This window comes from Micrasema longulum, unplaced genomic scaffold (assembly GCF_059751315.1).
Source record: "Micrasema longulum isolate JH-2025_06_02 unplaced genomic scaffold, ASM5975131v1 h1tg001356l, whole genome shotgun sequence".
Classification (NCBI taxonomy): domain Eukaryota; kingdom Metazoa; phylum Arthropoda; class Insecta; order Trichoptera; family Brachycentridae; genus Micrasema; species Micrasema longulum.
In genome coordinates this window covers 21,703-37,342 of record NW_028278542.1, presented here as the reverse complement: position 1 = coordinate 37,342, position 15,640 = coordinate 21,703, and the positions used below count along the sequence as shown (strand labels likewise).

The window sequence follows — 15,640 nt, the reverse complement described above, 5'->3', positions numbered from 1 at the left end:
AAAGAAAAACAAAATTGAAAATATTTTTTTTAGAAAAAGATAATTAAAAAAGTAAAAATAATAAAGATCTGCGAAATTCAATTAATAAAAAAAATACAAATTCAAACGAGAACATGACGTGCTTGACCATTTTTGCAACTTCTCAAACTCTTCACTTCACAACTTCACTAAGGAAAGCAGTTAGTAACTTGTTTAGCTCGTGACTCTTACGAATTTCCATCGCATTATATAGTTTTTATCTAACGTAGGAGTAATGTCTCTGGGCTAAAGAAGTTTTAAGCATTAGTCAGGAAATCTGATCGCTCTAAGAACTCCGAGTATCATAAAAATAATGGGTGTTTACTTATTATTATGACAAGCAGGCAACAATTTTAGAATGCTTAGAATTTTTGGTGTGCGGTAGTTCAACTTGTAAGGAATAAGGATATGAAAGAACGTACACAGCAATTTCCGGTGCTAACTATCATCTAGCGGAAACGTTACGATCAATAGGGCCATTTACTGCAGATGCCCCCTAAACATCTAAACTACGCTTACTACTTTACAATAAATTAGGTTCTCGACGTTCTGGGCCCCGATTACAATGGGAAGTTAACAGAATTATATAACAGTGTACGTAAATGAGTATATTTGCATGACATTTTTTTTATTTTATTTTATTTCATTTTATTCAGAAAACATAGTCATGCACAAAAAGTATTCAAAAAAACGATTTTCCAACATAAAAAGACCAATTAAGTTTTCATAAATTATGCAAAAGATTTAAACACTAAATGTGACAAAAAAAAAAAATAAATAAGAAATTTAAGTGAGAAAATAATAATTGTTAACAGTTGCATTTTCCATGGAAGTTATCATTGGTAATAAATAAAAATATCGAATGCATACCCCGAGCCATTCACGCACACACACACATGAATGCACATATAAAACATACACAAACATATACATTACATGCGGAAAATATACATAGCACAAACCACTCAAGATGTACTTTCAGCAACTATTCCAAATAATCAACTCCATGAAGAAATTTTCTGTACATGCATTTAAAGTATATTCATCGGCAACCTATAATTGAACATGTTTAAAAGAAAAAAATGTATGCGTATTCTGCTTTTCATACAAAAAAACTTAATCTTACTCTGTAGATAAAATTGAAGATAAATGTTAACTTCCCTTTGTAATCGAGGCTCTCGAGGTCTACTTCTGACTATTCGTCAGCTGTTTGTATCGGAACAACAGTATTCTAATCTTACTTGGTAGGGCGCCCACGAGCTGGCATGCGAAGGAGAGGTGTGCCATACCTGAACATCGCACAATACGCAAGACTAACAACAGTGGCGCTGTCAAAAACATTGGTAATGAAGAACGCAAGAGAGATCGTTTTCTTTTCCACACCGACAGACATGGAAAGATCGTGATAATGAATGTTTCTGGGTGTAGTTTTGTATGTTATATTTACTTCAGTGTTTTTTGACCCTAGTAAGTATTTCTTAATCTGAAAAAGACCCTCGCGAAGCTACCAACGCAACGTCGAGATATAGGAACCATAATTGAGTTAAGGACCTTTGCGCCCCTTTTAGTCAGTAACCTTCTGAAATTTCACACACGAGGCATATACCTATGTTTACTGGTTACCAAACGCAAAAAAAGTGTTTGAATATTTTCAGTCTACCTTAAAAATCGTCGAAACGAATTGATGAGGAAATTCAGTGAGTGCTTCTGACAAGTTAAACGCTGTAAAAAAAAAATATTGGTACGCACTAAACGTCAAAACATGATTAACGTTGAAAAACATGACTACCTCAAAACACGTGGTCACATGAACCTGTGACGTTGCCAAGTAGTTCATTTTTATAAATTTTTCATACATTTTCGAGAAACTTCGCCGTACTATTAAATTTTCTCGTTTTTACCGCGCGTAAGAAAACATTTATTATATCCCATTTCCGATAGCACTAAACGTCGTGATGAACTCTAGGTGAGTGCATTTTTTATAATATCTGTAACCAAATTCACAGTCTTTATGGAATTTTTCAACCAAGGTTTTGTCTATAAATAACGTGCCATCAATAAATTATATTTAAGGGAACGTTGATTTAAAATAACTAAATATTCAAAAATAATAGAATTTGTTGAACAGGTTCATTTTTTAAACATCGTATGGTTATCAAGACAAACAATATTATATGCTTTCTTATGCCTTTTTTTGGCACTAAAAGTTGAAATATTTTAGTACCTACTTCATGAGAATGCAATATCTATATAAAAAAATATTTTATTAATAATGATCAACAGATCTATATACATTTTTACCATGATTATAACCTCTTTTTTTTAAATTAATTAGTTTTCTTCCATGATTCATACTTTTTCGAATCTCATCATACAATTATTTTAACCCTTTCTACATTAAGCTATTTTGTAATTTTGATTTTTATTATCCTATTCCTATTTCTTGTTCTACAGTTATGCACATTTTTATTTAATACAATTTCACTTATAAAATATTTAATAACTTGCTAAGGCTCTATTTTGAGGCTTGTCAGCAGGTAAGATAGAGGGTATTTTGAAGGGGGTAGTGAAAATACACCGCAACACCCAGAGCAATTGAGAAAAAAATCTTTCTTGGTTTTTTTCTTGCAACTACCGTCGAACCCGCTACGCCAGTTTCAAAGTTAGCCGTCTAACCCACTGCGTCACGGTGCCAGTCTATAATATTATAAATGCAGCTAATGCAAATATTTTCTTAATTCATAAACTTAATTATTTTATTATTATTTATTACTTTATTTCTCAATTATGTTTTTGTAATATTTTCTCTTTATTTCAATGATTCTATTATTTTGTATACTTAATTATGTATATAACTAAATTTGAATGATTTATAGTTTAACAACAATATTTTGAGTATACCCAAATGCTTGCAGACTGGTTGAATTTTCTCATATTTAAATTTGTTGCAGAGAGGGAAAACATTTCCTGAACTCTTCCATCTATTGACTTTTGTGAAGTAAAAGAGCTGAAACCTTCATCATGTGGATGAGATTCATCCGGCTGAACCAATTCACCTACAAGGCAACATCTGAAAACAATTTTACAATTTTGTATACTTCTTCTTTTACCAGGTAATTAATTTTACAATGTTTTGAGTATGTCTAAATGCTTGCAGACTGGATAGATTTTCTCCCTAGGGGTCATAAGCCCTGTAAATGCGTAGATTCCCATATTCCCTTCTCAAAAATGTTTCCCCTCTCTGTTGCTACAAATTTAAATATATTTTAACATTTCAATGTGATTATATTTTAATTATTCTATTTTATTGTTTTATTTTTTATTATTTGTACTTTATTTTTCTGGTTTGTTATTCTATTGCATCACATTTTATTCGAATTTCATTTATTTTTCTATGTATTTTTTATTCTTGTCAATTATTATGGCCTTGATACGGGCACAGCCTAGAGCCTAGAGCCAAATTTGTGAATCTGTAAACGAGCGTAAGTTTGAATGAATAAATTAATGAATAAATGAAATTATATCAACATATTAAAAGAGAGATAGGTACATTATTTTGTGATCATCATTTCATGATTACATGAATGTTTCATCAATAAATTCATCATTATCATCATCACTTTTTCTCTATCCGCACCCAGTGGTGTATGGGACACTGCATTTGTACTCATATTGTAGTGAATCTTTATAATTTTTGTTACATGGAAGGTTAGGTGATATTTCAGATGCCAGTCCAAAAATAATGAAATGTTGAAGTGTAGGACTTAAAGAATATATACTAAATAAAAAAAAAATTAAAGGCCCTTAAGCATGGTAAGTGCAAACGCCAATCACTACACCACAAGACAGATTTATAACTACTTGATATCCTTTTTCAGGAATTTTTACCCGAGAGTAGCGATTCCAATCAAATTAAAGGGTACCATTTTTGACAATGATGTATTTCTTTGTAAATCTTTATTTAATAAATAATACATTTGGTTATGACAGATTTAAAAATTTCGCGCAATTTGACACCTGCTACATACCTCCTCACTCATTGAAAGTGACTTGACTCGAAAATAATATTAGAACATAGTTAAGTCGGCAGCTCTAGAGTTGCAATGGGAGGGTGTACAGTACAAGGGTACATAGGAAAGGTGGGTTAACTTGGGACTAAAGTTCCTAACTTAAGGGAGGCTGTATCGGCGTGTTGATACGTTTAGGGGGTGACAAAGGATCCGCTACCCCTTCCATCACAGCACCCTGAGCCTAACAGAATTATCCCGAATATCGAGGGATGTTTTGATATAAGTCGTAAAATTACGGTTGCGCACGATTTTGATAAACGGAGATATGAAACAAGAAATATTCCATCTTATTCATCTGTAAGGACTAAAAGAAAAATATTTTTTATGTGTATGAAAGAAACATCTTTAACAAAATTAGCAGTCAGTTACTTTTTTACACTAAACTCATTTTCTAACAAGAGTTTAAAAATACCGAGGAAGAAGAAACGCGTAACATTATATACCTTTTTACTATATATTAATAAATAAATACGAAATTTATTCTCGTGATATTCTATTTTAGACACCTCACTAATAATTAAAATTAAATATATTTTGGTGGACGTATTACGAAAGGTTATATCTTCCAGCCAACCAAAAACCAGACTGGTCAAAAGAAGATATGGTAAAAATTTGTTTCAAAAGATGAAAATATGTACATAAAAAAAACCTAATTAATTAAAAATAACAGTCGTTTTTTAATAGGGAGTTAAGGCTTGCACATATTAACTTAAAGGGTACATTATGTTACCCATGTTAAAGGATGAGGAATGTGGAATCAGATAATGAGTTTGGAAGGAGACAGAAAGAGGAACCAAGGAAAGAAAAGGATTAAAAAAATATATTTTTAAAAAACCAGTAAAATACAGGGAATTCGTAATCCGAGGATATAAAGTAATGTTTCAGGCGATTTTGAAGGTGATTTTCGGGTTATGTTATTTAATATTCTAAATTTCGCGGTTGTTTTGATGTAATAAATGAGTTTTTCTGAGATTCTTTTATAAGCGGCCTCCGTGGTGTAGTGGTCAAGACGCTTGACTCACAGACGGAAGGTTCCGGGTTCGATTCCCGGTGAGAACACAAAAATTAAATGTGATTTCTCTCAAGCCTGGGTGTTCTGTGATGTAATTCACCACTGTAATTGGGCCTCCTGGCCTGTTGTGGTGCAAAAATAAAAAAAAAATAAAATAAATAAAAATAAGCAGAAAAGTGCAAATGCATTTTAAACTACATAAGGTTTACTTATTAATTATTGAGGGTTACATTTTAGAAACACCACTTCGCTTGATTTTAAAAGAAGCAATTTTTCTGAACGGTAAATTATATACGGCTAGTTAGTAAATAGTAAAAACTGATTGAAATTTTTTATTTTTTATTTAATGAGATACAATGCAGAAACATGAGATACAAATGCAAAAACATACAGAAATACTTTCGAAAACGCCTTTCTTGCCATGCTCCGTGTACCTGTTAGAGACATTTTATCAAAAAAACTTTTCCTTAATCCAATTTAAAATAAGTTTTTAAATACTCTAAATGCATTTAAACAACAACAAAATATCTCAATTATAACTCTCATTCAATCAAACTTTGGGAATATTTCTAAACGCGGGATTCACCTGTCTCCATAAAAATGAATTCGTTTTTTTATCACTGATGTATAATTAAATTTATCTTTCTCTCTCTTTCGAAACTCATTATCTACTTTTTAAAAAATAAGATATGTGCAAGCCTTATCTCCAAATTAAAAAAAGCTGTTAGTTTGGATTAATTATGTTATTTTTATTTTATGTATGTATCTTTTAAAATATATATATATGTTTTTTTAGTACTAAATTTTAACCAACTCTTCTTTTGACCAGTCTGTTTTTTGGTTGCCTGAAAGATATTGCGTTTAGCAATAAGTCCGCTAAAGTACTTATTCATTGTTTTTGAAGTTTTAAATAAATAAATACATAAATCGAGATAATTTTTCATAGAAACAATAGTTTGAAATTATGTTCTGAAAAACGATCGTTGTCGCGTCAACATTTCCGTGCAAAACGCGTAGTAGAGTAAAAAAGACTACCCGTCTATACTTTAAATTCAACTACCTATTTTTATTCATTCAAATCTGTATGTTGCGCTTTTAAACGCAGCTTCAAATTTCATCATCATCATTTCCATTCCGCACCTAATGGTGCATAGAGCACTGCATCGGTATACCAATCGAAGCGTGTATTGATAATTTTTTTTGTTCCGTGTAGGTAAGACGATCAGTTTTACGCTTCAGGCACCAGTCCAGGGAATTATGCATAAAACATCCCTTAAATAAATATTTCATATCAACCATGCTTCAAATATACTTACTACAAATTAAGTTCCGGGACTTAAGTTGAATGGAATATGGGATATGTTTTTTTTGTGTATTTTGACTGATATTTCTAATATCTGACCCAAAATATTTTTTTTAAATTCCAAATCAATTTTTACTGTATTTTTGTCGCTCAATGGTCCTGGTGTGAGCAAATTATAGTTTAAACCAAAGTAAAGTAGCATGAAAAATATTTTTACATCATGGTTTTCCTTTAAAAGACCACATTATTATTTGAAAGCCAGTCTACAGTGCAAAAATAATGTTTAAAATGCTGTCATTATTTGTTTAACAAGAGAGAACATAATCGATTAAAATATTTGAAAACGTTTTCCCTTTGCCGCAAAAAATATTAACTTTATTATTAAACAACCGGACCTACGAGTATTTTCAAAGAACAATTTAACATAATAAAAAAAAATTAACAGGAATAACTTTTATTTTATTTTCGAATATAATATTATGTAAGGAGGCGTAAGTAGGTTTTCCCTATTCATTATGCTTACAAAAGTTTGTTCACGAGTAGTAAGTAAGACACTCGATTAAATTATTTATACGTAAAGTTATGTGCTTCAGCGAGAAGCAACTAGAAGCCAAGTTCTCTAATAAATCCGCGTTAGGAAAATCAGTGTTTGCTCTTTGTAATGCCAGTCTTACTAGATGGGGATGTAGGCGATACACCGCTAAAATTAAATGTGTAATATTTATATTATTTAAAAAGATATTTTTTTTACTTTTATCAACTTATTTATTTTTTAAAATATCAACTGCATTCAGGACAAAGGCTTCTGAACACAATTAAAAATAATTTTTAAATAAATGTGTTTTTTATGATTTACCCAAATACATCAATTTTTGGGCCATTTTCAACGAGCAGTAAATAAATCGATATTAAAAAATGGAAATTATATTGGGGCAGGGTGAGGATCGAACCTCTGATCTCTGATCCGTGAGTCTGCAACACTGGCCACGGAACCACAATACAGGCATTTTCATAAAAGTTATTTAATTGTTTTAAGTGTTTATATAATGTGTGATTCCATTGCATTAAAATTGACTGTACCTAATTCTGGTTTATAAAAAGTGGATATAAGCTATATAATTTCGACTTTTTTTATGAAAGTTCTTTTTTATGAAGGTAATATATAAATATAGGCAATTATAGGGCTTATGACCTGCCGTTATAGTCAGTAGAGCTGTATCGGTAGTAAAAATGTTATTTGTTGAATTTATCCTTCCTACTTGTTTCCGTGGATCTTCTCACAACTATCGACTACGTGACATCGATGTTTTAGTAGATTATGCACATCCCTAGTAGTGTCGGTGGGTTCCTCCAGCTACCCGGAGAACAGGAAGGTAGGGAGGAGGTAGGCACTTGTTCGTTAGTTACCTGTGTGGTTTACAACCATCTCCTGTTAACGTCACCCTGAGTGATTGATCCGGAGATGTTTTAACAGGATTCTGGAGTTGTTTGCTGAATATATTGATTGGTGGGAAAACAAAACGTTTGAGTCACGTGACAACGCTTACTTTTGGATTCGTTTTAGGCTAAGTTGCACCAAAAAAAGATCAAAGTTAAATAGTAATAATTTCGTTTTCTTCGATTATTTAACTTCGTTAACTTAACTTTTCAACTGGCCCTTAGACTCTCTGTAAACGCTTTTCCAATACTCTTAAATAAAAATACTCCAAGATGTTATTATCGTTTCTTCAGCACTTGATGTTGTATAATGCATTGTCTTATAAAACACTAATTGCAGAGTATCAGCAATCATTTGTTATACTAAAACTACCTTCATTGTATGACAGAAGACAAATGTTTAGTTTAATGTTAGTGTATAAAATAATCAACTCTCTATTTGATTGCCCAGAAATTGTACAATTAATAAGGTTTAAGGCATCACAAAGACGTACAAGACAACAAATAATGTTATTTCTGAAAGAAAACTGCCGAACCAACGTCAGTTACAATTACGTTATTAATAACAATACTGCTGTGTTATATATAGCACTAATGTAACATAGTACTTCTCAATTTAATTTTGAAGTTTTTCACATTATATCAAAGTGTTAATATTATTTTTAATGTGTATCTTTTTAAAGTAAAAGGCACTGCGTGTCGTGTATATTAATAAATAGGTTGGTGATTATTTCTAATAAATTTGGGAATGTTTTTGATATTTTTATCACGAGTGATTCACAAATCAAAAAATGTCTAGAACCTCACTTTTTGCTTTAAATTTACGTTAATTATATTAATTTTCTTTTAATTTAAAACTGTATTTAGCACCTTGTCTTTATTTTTGATTTCCATCGTTAATTTTGTTCTCCAATTGTACATAGTTTATATATCTCTGATATCTGATCTATATCTGGATATCTGATAAGTTTTTGATTTCGGAAAAAAATCTCACTCCCTCCGAAAAATTCTTAGTGGATAAAAGATTTTTACATAAACAGAATTATGATGTTTCGCCGCGTAGCCAAAGACTAACGGAGTGTCTTATTTTTGGATATCGATAGTTAAAAAGCCGGAAATTGGTACAGGCTGCTTTTTATCCCGAAAAAACATTTTAATCTATCAGGGGAATTCTTATTGTCAAAGAACAAAACAAAGTTATTAACTAATTTCTCCCGCAAAGAACGCAAGCGAAGCCGCAGGTAAAGCTAGTTATTAAAAAAAATAGTAGCTTGGCCTTTAATGGGAAAAAGAGTAATGAAAATTGAGGAAAGATAGAGCTTGCTGTAAATTTAAAAAAAACAGGGTTTCTTTAGTCCTGGTCCCCTTTATGCTTCCGTCTCTCGTCCATCGTTATTAGGGCTTAATATTTTTGTTTGAATTAATCATACTAAATTTTAGGGTAATGTTTGAAATTCATCTACTTATACATGTTGGGGATTCAACCGCAAATACCAGCGCACAAAACGATTCGGCCAAGAATTTATTCTTAATGTTAACGGGATATGAAAGGATGTCAGAGTCACGTGACACCTATGCGGGACATAGCAAATGGAAGTGTCAACCCTTGTTCTACCCGAAGAAGGAAATAAGTTTCACCCCGGTGACATCTCAGCCATCAGATATCGCGCCTAGCAGAAGTTATGGCAATAACACAAACTTGCACCAACAACTCAACGCTTTAAATTGATTTTCATTCATCTAAATCAATTATTTTATACAAACAGATCTTTTTTCATTTAAGCTATTTTATGCTTCCACTTTCCTTCATTCATCCTCTACAACTTCTAGTCACATTTCTTATTGCCCTTTTCACTACCTCTTTATTTTGTCAGTATTTCTTTTCATTTTTTTTTTTGGAATCAAGAATATTGTTATAATTACTTATTATTTTATTTATATAAAGTGTTTAAATCGTTGTTTTATATGATTAAATTTATATGAATAATAATTAGATGGCTGGCCTTATTATGTATTCTCTTTTTTTATCAACGTTTAGGTAAATATTGTACTATGATGGTCTGTTCGGGTTCCTAATAAAATAAAATAAAATATTGCAACTGAGATCGAGAACCCGTTTTAATCTGAATCAATAAGATTTGAGGTAAAAGAATATATATAATAAAAAATTTATGTGTTCTTAACTTGAATATTTTTAAATTTATACTTTCTCGAAGTTCTAAGAGGTCTCGAGTTCCATTCCCGAAATAGTTGACATTGGATGTTTATTTTTAAATGTGTTTTTTCGTTCGAATATTTCATTATCCCTTGACTGGCATATAAAGCGTAAAAATGATCATCTTACCATCATGTTACAAAAATTATAAAGATTCCTTCGCGGTACGTGCAATAAATTGAATATAAAATTAAAAATTTGGTTCAGATATGTACAATACATCAATATTTCTCTTCTTCTTTCTTTTTTTACTGTCATATCAATTATCTCTCTTCTTTTAGGCATTATGTGATACACGATTTTGATATAAATAAAATAAAATTGAATTAACACATTCTTTCTCAAGTAGTCTATTAGGTCCCCGCAGTATGACGTTGGCGATCACCATGGAGGCCTCTCTCTACCACAGTCCAGAACAATTAACCGACGCCGACGCTCCTCGTGCCGGTCCACTCCCGTATATTACGAAGCCATGACATCTGGCGTCGATCGATTCTTTGGTGTCCCTCTATATTGCATTTCATAATAAGTTGAGCAGTTTATACTTCTCTACGAGCAGGATGAGTCCTAAGTATGCAATTTTACGCTGCATAACTACACCAATCGACTCGCGATCGGTTCCTCTATATTTGTTACCCTTTCTATTTATGAGACTTTTAGAATGCGTCGGTATACCCACATTTCAAAGACATCCAGCTTGTTGTACGGTTCAATTGTAACATTTCACCAAACGCTCCCTAATTTTGAGGTTGAGGTTATCATTGCAAAAGAGTGTTCTCATGTTGAGAAAGATTGCATGAGCTCTTTCAATATGACATCTCATTTTTTTGTCTTGGTTTTCTAGGGGAGACTGCCAAAATATTTGAAGATCTGCGCTCTATTGTTTGATCCTTCCACGAAAATGCTGTATTGAGACGGTCAACTGAAGATCATGTATTTGGTTTTGGAAATATTAATTTTCATTTCAGACTCTTTTTCTGAATTATTTATCGCATTCAGCAGCCTTTGTAGGTCTTGGATGTTATCAACCAACACTAGAGTGTCATTAATTTATCTAAATATAAAAATAGTTTTTCCTCTGTGCTGTAAAGTTGCACTTCGCTGACATTTATCCTATTGCATCATCCGTGACAAGAAGCTGCGGTTGGTGATTCAATCCTGTGCCCTTTGCACCATTTAGTATGAAAACGGAACGCTGACTGGTTGATATGAATAGTAAAGTTTTGTATTGCAGTTTAAATGTTATTTTTTCTAGAAAACTTACCAGAAAGTTTGAAAGGAAGTCCAGCCATGAGGGGGTCATGAAACCGTGCCCCAAAATGGAAAGGGTGAAATGATTGATGCCGCGCCTTGGATCTTGGTTCTCTTGGTCCATCCACCGTTACTTTGATAGCCTTACTGTAAGTAACAACTTGAGGCGGTGTAGTCGACAGGATTATCGTCAATGTGAAGGATTTTCCTGTAAAATGAAAAAGAAAAACAATTAAAAATAATCAAACCAAGACTAAAAAACATTTCCAGGCGTCGCGCGTCACCTAGTATGTAGGAAAAATAATTCAGTCAGATGAATCACACCCACATCAATAAATGTTTCAACTCTGCTACTTAACAAAAATCAACAGTTGAAATAATTTAAGAAATACGAATCTTCAAACATAAGCAGAATTGTGAATGGTACATAGTGTGTAAAGTGGCCACTTAAACCACCCAATAACAGGTCATATGCCTTGTTGGTACCTTGACATACACGTTCCCATCTGTAAAATGTTCTACATATATCTCTGTTGTAATACATTAGTCTTAATAACTCCCTAGACGGTCAGGTCAAGTTCAGTCCTCTACAAAAATTTGAACAAACTAAAAATATCGTGCCTTCTATTTTATCAATATATCTGTCAGTGAGAAATGACTACATAACTGTCTTATTCAGCATATTGAAACCCCATATTGAATATTTTATTTTAAATGCAGTCGGCACCAGACCAGGCAGCGTTGCAATTGTACGAGTATACAAATAACATTGTTAAAAAGAGCATTAAACATTCACTTTCACTTCAGCGATAACCGTATTTTATATATCTTTATTAAAATTCATCCCCTCACCCTTATATCCGCAAGGAGGCGGCCTCCGGAGATTTCGAATAATTCTGCACTTGTTGTACAAGGAGGGAAGGTGACGTCATACCCGAACTCGAGTAAACTTACGGCATTGATATTTAAGCTGATTTTTAGTCCTCGGGCGATGTAAAAAAATATTTTCTGGGGTTGAAATGAGAGCTTAACTTGTTGATTCAGAGCTTAGTCGAGTATTAAGCTAATAATGTAGAATATCCCTTATCATCAGTATCAGTAAGTTTGTTAAAAAATTATATCATAAGGAGAGGCACTAAACTAGCGAGCGCGCGTAAGTTAGGTATTATTATACGATTCACAAAAACACGTTGTTCATAGGTAGATGCATCAGCAATACCTCAAGCGACGCGACGGGATGTTCATCCGGCTCCAATTTTTATGGCAGATCAAATTTTTAAGTACAAGTTTCATTCGACAAAAGATAAAATTATTCATTTAGTTCACGGTATAAACATTTATATGAAAATTGAACACGACGAAATCGATGAAAATTAAGAATATTTTTAAAAAATGACCAAACAAAAAATACACATTTTTCTTATTTTATATTGGATCTATAACTTTCTTCGTCTTTAGCAGTAAGGACATTTTTTGATGTTTAAAGGGCTTGTAAGACTTTAATAATAATTGTGCCCACACTCTACAGCTGTGTAATTTTTTAGCGTTTTCGCCTATAATTAGGTATGGTTATCTGTATTTAAATATTATATGAAAAAAATAACCGTTTGCCCAAAAGTAAACCTTGCTTCTTTTTCTTGCCGTAAATATTTTTAGAATATTTTGATATATTTCAATATGCCAGTAGACACGCCCACGTATACCCTGTTTACCTATTTTTCGAACTTAAATAACTTTTTAAACAATTTTTTCTAATCTCTTTCTTCTTATTATTTCTTGTTCTCTCCGCTGCTGGATACAGACCACTTCTAAACGTCTCCATTCCTTCCTATCGGCGGGTTTTATCATCCATGTTTTACCGGCCATAGAAGCAATTTTATCGACTAATATTTTTTGTGGCCTTCCAGCACTTCTTTTTTGCCCACGATCTCCACTTTATTATTCTGGGTGTCCACCGGACATCATTTTGTCTCACCAAGTGTTCTGCCCACTGCCATTTTAATTTGATGCATGATCCATGATATTTACGACTCGGATTCGGCGCCTTATTTCTAAATATCTTATTCTGTCTCTTAGACATACACCGAGCATCTCTGTTCAAATGTATCACTGCGTGCATTTTAATTTCTGGTTATGTGACACAGACATGGATTCTAGTCCGTATGTTGTCAACGGCAATATACACGATTCATAGACTTGTCTTTTGGAGCATACTGGGACTTGTTTATATTCAAAAATATACTTTAGCTTGCCGAAAGCAGCCCAACTTAGCCGTTTACTTTTTGGCTACTTCGCTGCCTGTTTGTTTATCTTTACCAATTTTGACTTTGTACTACTAGATATGTGTATTCATCAAATATTTTCTTGTTGAACCCTTAATTTTTGTTTTATCAATATTCATTTCCAAACCAATCGTTTTTGAAGCTTCACGTAGTTCCATAATCATTTCGCCTCGTTCACCCATGTCTTTATTTACGTCATCTGCAAATTTGAGGTGACTCAAGTACATGACATCAATTTTTACCCCTTATTCTTCCAACATAGGGTTTTAAATACATTCTCCAATACTAGTGTAAAGAGCTTTGGCGATATTGTATATCCTTGTCTGACACCTTACTCTATTTCGGTTTTATTAGTTTTTGTGTCCTCATCAATCCTCACATCCATGTAGCGATGTCATAAACAAATTTTATCAATCTTATGTATTTAGAATCAACTTTGGTATTTTTGAGTGTTTTAATAACAGCACATTTTTCAACTGAGTCAAACGCTTTTCGATAATCTATAAAAGCTTAAAGTAGTGTTATGTTGTATTCAGTTGACTTTTCAATGAGTGGTCAAATTGATTGGATATGGTCTTTTATCTTAAAACCTTTGCAAAAACCTGCTTTTTCTACATATTACTAACTTAATCTACTTGTCTATTAATAATTGCACAATATGTATGAAAAACGAGCCATCAGCACAAATCGGTGGTTTTTCCTTTTAAATATTTTATTTTCTCAATTATTTATTTTATTTTTTAATAGGTGCCGACGTTCATTTCACCAGTCGTCATTGCATAGTCGTTAGCTAAATAAAATAAACATGATATTGAATTTAATTTTTATAAATAGTTTGTTCATTTTACAGTACACAAAACGATGACCATGAGATGGCAAAAATTATAAAATAAATAATGACGTATATAAAATGATACCATTTCAGAGTAACATGGTGAACCTAATTGTGAAAGTTAGACAAGTCGGAAACTAAACCACTAACCATTGCTCTATGAAGTAGAGTAAAGTTTAAATAAAAACAAGACTATGTTGTTATGAATGCATTATATAAACTATCTTTACAACTGCATAAACTTTTTTCAAAGAAGGAATCAAACTTTTGGAATGTTTTATTCACAAGGTACCTATTCGTTGACATGTTTTAATGTTTTGCTGTATCTATACAAGGGTGGTGGGGTCCCGGCGCAATTCGAAATAGGTAGGTACATTTTTCAATTTGACTAAGAATTTCAACCCTTTAATTTTTATAGAAAGTATCATTCCTGCACGTAAAAACGTATCTCGCGATATTTGGTGCAAATATCCACCTCGTGTTTTGTTCCCCCTAATGATGTCCCGCGATCCATCACGTACCGAGTTTAAGGGTTTCTGTAATTGAATAAGCAAGGCAAAGCCTTCGAGGCAGGATACAATAAAAACGTCACCCTGCAGAATTCATATAAAACCATTCTATTTTTAGGGTTATGTCAGAGGTACGACTGTCAGACAGCGCCAAAAGAATATAATATCCATCCTTTGGAACGACTTGGATCGCTAAAACGTTTTACGGTAAAAGTTATCGAATAAAGTTTATTTAGATACTATTTTAAAACCGAGAGAGTTCCTATTAAAATAATAGTGATTCATATAGAACGATTCAAACTTCTAAAGAAAAACACGTCTTTTTCGGTAGGTACCGAGTTATTTAGTTCCAGTTGCACTAAAAAAAGTTTTTTAAAAACATCAACTTTTAAAAATATACAAATAGATTGCCGAAAAAAATAACAAAAAAACCTGCATGATCTTTTGACGCAAACTGAATAGTTATTTGACTTTTTAAGCATATCTTTTTGTGGTGCTACTCCTTAGGAGGAAATATGGTAGAAGAGTAGTTTGATGAATAGATATTTGATTATAGTTTTTTTCTCACTCTCGCGGTTGCTTCCTCAATACTGTGCAAAAGAGACAACTGCGCACATCGAACTGATTATGCCCAACTAACATTAACGGATTTCAGGTCTCGTATTCCTATTTTCCGCAACCCAAAACTCAACCAAAAGTATCACAATTAAA

At 32.4% G+C, this 15,640-nt stretch overlaps 1 protein-coding gene across 1 annotated transcript in view; it reads right to left on the bottom strand.

Annotated features, from left to right (window-relative positions):
• The window catches only part of RunxB (RUNX family transcription factor Runt related B), a gene marked incomplete at its 5' end in the record, with an annotated part of 52,851 nt that overhangs the window by 16,903 nt on the left and 20,308 nt on the right, over positions 1-15,640 (bottom strand). Inside the window, one exon of the mRNA XM_088235304.1 lies at positions 11,320-11,514. Coding sequence (XP_088091430.1) covers positions 11,320-11,514 — 195 coding nt within the window. The remainder of the gene's footprint in view (positions 1-11,319; positions 11,515-15,640) is intronic.